At 37.5% G+C, this 8,867-nt stretch overlaps 1 protein-coding gene across 1 annotated transcript in view; it reads right to left on the reverse strand.

Moving 5' to 3' along the window:
- Positions 1–8,656, reverse strand: part of LOC124711626 — a 96,813-nt gene extending 88,157 nt beyond the window's left edge. Inside the window, exons 1-2 of the mRNA XM_047241798.1 lie at positions 8,295–8,656; positions 8,056–8,190 (exon numbers count right to left, since the gene is read on the reverse strand). Coding sequence (XP_047097754.1) covers positions 8,056–8,190; positions 8,295–8,595 — 436 coding nt within the window. The 5' untranslated portion in view covers positions 8,596–8,656. The remainder of the gene's footprint in view (positions 1–8,055; positions 8,191–8,294) is intronic.
- Between the last annotated feature and the right edge of the window lie 211 nt (positions 8,657–8,867).

The following is an 8,867-nucleotide window of genomic DNA, read 5'->3' on the forward strand; positions in this document are numbered from 1 at the left end:
GTATTGCGAATACATAGAAAGAAGGATCCTTTATTGTATGAATATATGATAGCGGAACAAACACTGGTAGCAGTTACTTCTGTAAAATATCTGGGAGTATGTGTGCGGAACGATTTGAAGTGGAATGATCATATAAAATTAATTGTTGGTAAGGCGGGTACCAGGTTGAGATTCATTGGGAGAGTCCTCAGAAAATGTAGTCCATCAACAAAGGTGGTGGCTTACAAAACACTCGTTCGACCTATACTTGAGTATTGCTCATCAGTGTGGGATCCGTACCAGATCGGGTTGACGGACGAGATAGAGAAGATCCAAAGAAGAGCGGTGCGTTTCGTCACAGGGTTATTTGGTAACCGTGATAGCGTTACGGAGATGTTTAACAAACTCAAGTGGCAGACTCTGCAAGAGAGGCGCTCTGCATTGCGGTGTAGCTTGCTCGCCACGTTTCGAGAGGGTGCGTTTCTGGATGAGGTATCAAATATATTGCTTCCCCCTACTTATACCTCCCGAGGAGATCACGAATGTAAAATTAGAGAGATTAGAGCGCGCACGGAGGCTTTCAGACGGTCGTTCTTCCCGCGAACCATACGCGACTGGAACACGAAAGGGAGGTAATGACAGTGGCACGTAAAGTGCCCTCCGCCACACACCGTTGGGTGGCTTGCGGAGTATAAATGTAGATGTAGATGTAGAAGTATCTTCAGCTACACCAAGTAGTTCTGCCTCACCACCATATAAAAATATGGTCTTCACTGGGAAAAGTCATATCAAAAGTGAAATGTTTACTTCCAGCATCACCCAGAAAACAAAAATGTGTTATTAGAAGGTTGTATCATACATTTGTTGAACCTTTAGAAGTAGAAAGAATCTTTAAATAAAAAATAAGTGATGAAATAATAAGTGCAGTGAGCAAATTCTATAAAAGGGATGACATTAGCAGCCAGGCCCCTGGACGCAAAGATGTTGTGATGGTAAAAGCTGAGAAAGGTAAGAGTAAGATGCAAGTACGACACTCAATGTTTTCTTTGAAAGAAGCCCATGCAATTTTTTGTGAAGAAAATGGAAAATCGATTACCAAGTAAATTCGCAGAATTAAGACCCAAGCATGTCATGCTCGCCAATAAACTTCAACACAACGTGTGTCTCTGCAGATATCACGAGAATTTCATCTGTGCTATTAACTCTCTTCATTGCATAGTACCTCAAATACACCAGTAACTGGCTAGAATTTTTTCCATGTGCAGAGCCTACAGCCGACTATTGTTTGGGAAAGTGCATGAAATGTAAAGACTTATTGGCCAGTTAAACTTCCTGATTTATGTACTGGTGTACAAGAGTACGGCGTGAAACGGTATGTGTGGCAGGAGAGTGATGGCAGAATTTTGAAAGTAGAGGAAGAAGGTACATTACAGAATCTTATTGGTCATATTCTTACCATGGGACCTAAATTTTTAGAGCACTGCTACTTTAAGAGAGAACAATCAAAGGACTATCAGAGTGACAAGGAATCACCGCCTTCTGCAATGCCAACTGCCATGATGCAAATAGATTTTTCCGAAAATTTTACATGTGTAAGTCAAAGCGCACATTGGCAGCAAAATCAAATTAGTATTTTTACTGCCATGATTTGGCAGTAAGGTACTTCTCACCCCTACGTGTTGGTATCTGATAATCTGGACCACACAAAAAACACTGTCATTCCCTACGTTGATAGACTTCTTGAAAAACTACTAAAAATATTAGAGAAGTTAAAAACATATATATTGCAGAGGCTATAAAAGTTCAAAGTAAGAGTCATGCCAAAAGAATTACATGGAAGTACTTTGCAACTTCTCATGAGAAGGGGCCAGTGGATGGAATTGGTGGGGCTGTCAAATGCCAAGTTTTGTCTTGTGTGAAAAGCAGGAAATGTGTTGTAAACAATACAACAGATTTTGAAAAATCATTGTTGAATTCTTCTTAATGTGACAGCAGTTCTTATGGGTGAAGAAGACTTTACCCAAAGAAGCAAAAAACTACATCTCTCGGCCTTAATCACGAACTGCAGCCTTTCTTGAATGTTTCTAAAATTCATCACTTGGAACTCTATAATAATGTAGTTGTAGGACGCACCACTTCATCAGCTGTAGAGGAAAACACTAACAGAACAGAAAAATCACTAGATATACAATTAGATGACTGGGTGGTGGTGAAATATGTCAATTCATATTTTCCTGGTAATGTTACTAAAATTGAAAATGGTGAGTTTAAAGTTGATGTTATGATGAAAATGGGAAGTTTTGAAAGTGTTCAGAAATTAAGGATGAGATATACTACACTAAATACAAGTTTCTCAGAAAAGTGAACCCTCCAAGTGTTCTAAATTCCCGTGGTTATTTCAGGTTTGACTACGATCTGTGACAGTGTAAAGTGAATTACCGTATGTTTTAACGCAAGTTACCTGTTCATTGTGTTTTAATATTTATTTTGTTGGAGATTAAAGGTTTGGAACTTTGTTAAAATACTTATAAAATCTTCAGGTACTGCGTGTAAAACTTACAAGAAATGTTCACATAAAACAGAGCAGACTTTTGTATATTCTTTATCATACGCAAAAGCCATTTCTTGGAAATGTAACACGAGTTATCAAGAATAATTATAAGATTTGGTTTTATAAATATGGTAAAGTAAAAATTAGTGTGATATAGGTTTATACAGTATAAAAAATATTTAATAGAAACATTTCCTTCTGTTAATTGTCCAAAACTTGTAATATAAACATCACTTTGTAACGTGAGTTATCATGGAATGACCCTGAAGAGGAACTCTTGCAGTGGATTCCAATGGATATCAAAGAAACTATTGAGCAGGCGTTAACTGATGAGGACATTATTCAAAGTGTAATCAACCTGTACACAATCTTACAGAGAGTGATTCAGACAAGGAAACAGAGAATCAGCTGTACAGGAGCCGCAATGTCTCTAAATAAGTTCATTACTTTTTCTGTTTATAATGCTAAATACAATGCCTGATTTACACATCGTTAGAAGTAACTTTTATTCCTAGTAAAAACAATCTCTAAAACAAAAAGATACTTGAGAGTTTTCTTTTTTTAAGTCAAACTAAAATGTTGTAAAGTGCAAGTATGTAAAATAAACGTTTTGAATAAAAATCTGGCCTAATTTTTAGCTACGGTTATTAACCTATTGATTCTGCTAATCAACATTTTACTGTAAAACACTTGTTACAGTTGCTTTTGCCTTACGGCTAAGCATATACCAGTAGTAACAGTTACCATCCAATAAACGGACATTTTCAGTAATCCAGGACTGGGATGGTCCCAAATGTGACAGACTTTTACTGTATTAAGTATGTTAAGGAAGCTGAAATTTTAATTATCATGGAATACAGGACTCCATTACAAGGGAAAGGAACAAAAGGAATAATATGTTAACGCTAACATTTTGAAACTGTATTTTTACCATAAAAAATCACTCTAGACGCACATACTAACAGTACACTTTAACTTGGGCACCACTATGATAGAAGAAAGTCCACAGACTTTGTGCCACTTTTGAATGTTTATGCTCATTGCCAACCTTATGTAGATAACAGTATTGTATGCCTTGGCAATAAGCAGCCAGCATGAATATATTGTCGATTCACTCGTGTTGTTGTGGAATTCATTATATAGTAGCAATAAGATCCCATATATGATTACTTACGCATTAAAGTAATGCTCACTTTTGTGTCATTTCTGTGATGCACTTTTCTTTTATAAACTGTAAGCTGGCTGCTGTGAGAGAAGGCGGCGGCAGCGCTTTTCCAAGCAGCCAATCACAAGATTCTGTTCACAGCATGCTCGCCAAAGTGGCCAAGTTAGCCGTATACAGAGTACCAGACACACCAAAATTTATTAATTATGAAATGCTGACTGGCTTAAGAATTCAGGAAAGAAAGTTAGAAAGATGGGAACTGCCAAACTTTAAATCCAAGATTAGGCAATGACTGACGGAGGCAAAAGAAATACAATAGAAGTTAAAAGGGTAGCTTTGAGAGATGAAATAGGGCAAGCAACAGAGGTACCAATCAGCGAAAGTACACAGGCTCGGTAGAAATCTTTGCGTAACACATGAGATATTAAAAATAACTGCTGTGACTATGTGCAGAGGGTTCACACTTGGTAAAATATACATAATATATTAGAATTTCGTGTGACAGGTTGTACAGCACGACCACCATGAACCTGCAGAAGGATATATCTCTCTCTCTCTCTCTCTCTCTCTCTCTCTCTCTCTCTCTCTCTCTCTCTCTTTTTTTTTAACCAAATGTTAGCAACTTAACTGAATGGGCACAGAAATCTAAATTATTTTCTGATCCATAAACTCTGGTGCCAATTAAGGTACATGGTATTAAAAATAGGGAAAATTTGGTGCCCATTTGGCTTTTGTGGCAACTTTAGAGGCTAATATTATGGTAAACACATTTGTAGAAAAGTTGGTATATTATTAGTTTTCTACAAATCAGACAGACAATATGCTGACAAATTATCATGTGTCCAGCTTCTTTTATTCTCTACCTATTCATTATTAAAATCAGAAAAATTGATCTAAACATAATTTTTCAAGCCTGAAGAGCAATCATGCCATGGACACTGCTTTTCTAACCTTTGTTTTATTTTTATATTCTACGTAAAAAGACAGTAACAGGATGCTGTCGTGTTCTACCTTTATTATGTCAGGAATAGTGCCTTGTTGAACTTTTGATTTTTTTCTAAGCATTTACAGTTTTGAAGAAACTGGACCACGTGCAAATAACCAGTGCCTAGTTACAGCCTGAGACGAAACTCGGCAGAAGTTCATAAAGTCCCAATACTTGAGTAATAAGAAGATTCCCAAAAGCCACCAGTACTGTTGCCAGCTTTAAAATGCACAGCGTTAACAGCTGCATGCAAAACAGAAATCACTTACATAGCTGCAACCATAATGAGATATCCCCAAAGGCATTTACAAAACTACATTACATGATTGGCTGAGGTAGGCACATGAAGCTGCTACACACTGGCCACTGTAATGATAGATGATTCTTACACTGACTTTACTGAAGATACAGATAATATTTAGAAATATAACATCTAAGTGTATGCAAATTTGGTGAGATAGTTTTAGATGAAAGCTCTTCATACCAAAAATAGGGTCGACAGAAGTGTCCGATCCCACGCGTCGGCTTTGACCCGTGACGTAAGGGTGTTGTCGTGTGTGACGTCATGACGGCGCGGAGTTTGGTTTGTGAGTGTGGCGTGTTTGTAGATGTTGTCATGTTGTGCTCTTTGGTGGTATGTTCAGGGTTTTCATTTGTGTGGTGTAATGGGGTCAGTTTGCTTTTGCTCATTACCCAGAATTGTTTGAGTGTCGGCTGTGTTTGTAGTGGAATTCGTTTCAGTGAGTTAATGATTTTGTGTGAAGGTTAATTTAGTGTTGTTCGCTGTACGTCGTGTGGTAATTTTAGTAAAATTAATCGGTTGTTGTTTTTGTTCAGGAATGGATATGACGGATAAAATTAACAGGGCGCAGGTCAAGGGAAGTGTTCGATCGCAATGTGTGGCTGTGTATGTTGGTACTGGTATTGAGAGATGTTTTTGAGCTATATAGGCCAAGGGCAGTGTTTGATCCTAATTTATGGGATCGGGAGCTGCTGTTGAGCTATATAGGTCAAGGGAAGTGTCAGATTCCAGATGATATTGTGTTTAGTGGTATTTGGGGAGTTTTGTGATGTCTGTTTTTTTGTCATTTTGTGTAGTTTTGTATGGGGGTGGGTGCCTAAATTTGTTTATATTTAGTTTGCCCCCACCCAAAAAACACCCATTTCCCACACTTGTCCCGTTAGTGTCATTAGGCTTTTTGTGGAAAGTGTGTGTGTTTGTTTTTCGATGTATTTTCGTCTTCATAATGTGTATGTAACGACTTTATATGCACCATATTGGAATCGTGCTTTATGGTCATTTGTGCCATATTTGTGACGTCATGGGTCAAAGGAGACGGGTGGAATCGGACACTTCCGTATTTCCCAAAAATATTTAAAAGCTACCCAGAAGTAACAGACCAGAGCAACGCTAAGTGCAATAATAACATACAAGTATTTGCAGGGAAATCAGATCCCAGGCAGATTCACTTGATAAACTTTAAAGAAATGTATGCCTAATTCATTCACAAAAGAAGTGGCTTACAAGCTTACAAAATACTTAAGACCAGTTCTTGAGATCTGCTCACGAGTTTGGGACCCTTACCTAGTTGCATTAACAGAATACGGAGAGAAAATCTAATGATAGTTGGCAACATGCATCATAGAGATATTTTTATTTAAAGTCTGTGCTGTATATTCCAAGTTGAGTTGGGCAACTTATTACTTCCTCCCACATAATCTTATGGAATGATCATGAAGAAGAGAATCAGAAAAACTAGAGCTCATACAGAAGTTTATCGACAACTTATTTTCTCACACACCATTCGTGTATAGAACTGGGACGATGGGCAGAAAAATACTGATACTGGAAGAACTCTCCACTGCCGATAATACGGTGGCTTGCAAAATATAGATGTAGAATACACACAACAGCAGCAGCCTGGTAGAATTGATAACAAGTAAATTCTCTATGAAATAACTATAGGCACTTCATATAGGCCTAGATTGGGAAATTTAGTCACAATTGATTTTTCCTCAATTTTACCTCATGCAGGACAAAAATAGTGTTTGGCAGAGAATTGAAATTTCAACATTTTGTGTGAGCACAAAACATTACACAGCTAATAAAAATGCCCCGGTCGCATTGCTATTGGTTTCAATTTTGTCTTTATCTTGCCTCTACCATACTGTTGTTATGCTGGAATAACATTTAGCAGTTTACTCTCGTTCCTTAGCTAACATCTACGCGAAATTACAACTTAACTGAAAATGGTCAGTTTGTGGATCATTATCCACTTGACATAGGTTGACCAATTTTATTCCATGACGAAATTATTGACACAGGCCTATCTCAAAAGGCAGTACACGTACTACATTAACAAATAAAGTGGTTTAATTTACAAATTTACCTCCACACTTAGCTTCACCTACAGGTAAAATACCCTATTGACAATTTTAACTGCAATGAAAATTTGTAAATATATTCTAAGTCACAGAATATGGGCAATTCTGAAACTACTACTGAACAATTCATGCCACAATGGATGAATGGAAATCTCTTTCGGCTACACGAAGTATGTAATCAGCCGAATCAGAAATTTAATATGTAACGACTATACCAACGGCAAAGAGAAAATTGAATAGCTACATTTTCAGATAATCAGCAGTTAGAAACGAAAATGAAAAATAGACTAGCAAATCGAGTGAAAACAGTTCGATGACTTTTCAATGCAAGTTTAAACATATATGAACTTAAAAACTAACTAGTTTAAATGTCATTAATTAACCAACAGATGACAGCACACATTTTCGTGAGACATCAAAATAATTACTTCAAGTAAGAATGAGTATGCCAGACATTTCATTCTCTCGTTCGAATCGCTGATCATCCCAGGAATGTGTGGAAATGCGTTGTGTGTGTTTGCAGCAAACAAAACGTTAGACCTTTTTTTTGTAAAATAAACACAGAATACAACCTCTCCCCCCAATCACATTCGTACAACTTCGTGGCTAAAAACTTATTTTTGGTTGTCCTCCAATTCGCTTATCAAAATCAAGTCTAAATTAACTGATGCATGATTGTTTACAGGGAAACAATGAAATACAAACATACATACAGACAAGTTTTAAATTTCACGTTAGGCAAACGACATCTCAGCTTTATGGACACACAGTTTCCATAGTGGGTAGAGGAAGCACAAACCACGTATAATAAAAGGCACCCTTCTAACTCTCTCTGAAACTAATTCGCACAGTGTAACAAAAGGAAATCAACGTTGAACAGTCCGAGAACAATCACAACGTTGAGTAATTTTTTTTTTTTTAAACAGCATGTATAATTAGCAAACAATGTTACTGTAAAATATCGTGGCAACAATAAGAAAAACTGAAAACCTTTTTCCTTATATCCAAGAACGACTCCGGAATCTCCGACGTGACCTATATACAATTTGCTTTTCTTGACGAAGCATATTGTGGCAGTTGTACCCGCTGTGCTAGTATGACCAGAAGGTGTCTTTCGCCAATTACCTGAAAACATTGTGAACATAAACTTCAGGCGGAAACCAGAGCGACAAAATGCAGGGAAGTAGAAAGAAAGATGTCGCACAACGCTGGAAGTGTTTAAGTCTTACCTACATCACGCCACATTGCTTCGTGAGTATCGAGGAATCCTTTCCTTATGGCTCTCTTAATACGAGAATCTTCATCAGACCAGAAATCTTCTTGTGCGATAATGTAATTCAGTAAATGAATTCGTGCAAACGTCGATGCTTCCTCACCACCATGGCCATCGAAAATACCAAAGTAAGCGTACTCTACGGAACCATCTCCGAGAGGATGATAAGCGACTGTGAATGTGTCTTCCATATAGCGACGGCCTCCCTGACTACAACTGGCCGTAACGCGCAAAGAAACACCCATACCAGTAGCCATGTTTCAACAACTTACACTGAAAACACACGCTATTTAATCACATACCAAACACACTCTCACGCATACACAGAAACACGTTGCATGACGGGAAGACTACGATAATGATGCGATTGGCAAATCCAAGTTTACGTAGCAGGAACGCCACGTTTTGTTGCCAACATAACGCCAACACTATTTATTTCAGTAGTACAGCTGTAAATCTAGCCATGGTTTTCAGTTATGTATTCAGTAAGATTCAGTATCAAAATTGATTAATATTGTTCAATTAGCAT

This window comes from Schistocerca piceifrons, chromosome 8 (genome assembly GCF_021461385.2).
Source record: "Schistocerca piceifrons isolate TAMUIC-IGC-003096 chromosome 8, iqSchPice1.1, whole genome shotgun sequence".
Classification (NCBI taxonomy): domain Eukaryota; kingdom Metazoa; phylum Arthropoda; class Insecta; order Orthoptera; family Acrididae; genus Schistocerca; species Schistocerca piceifrons.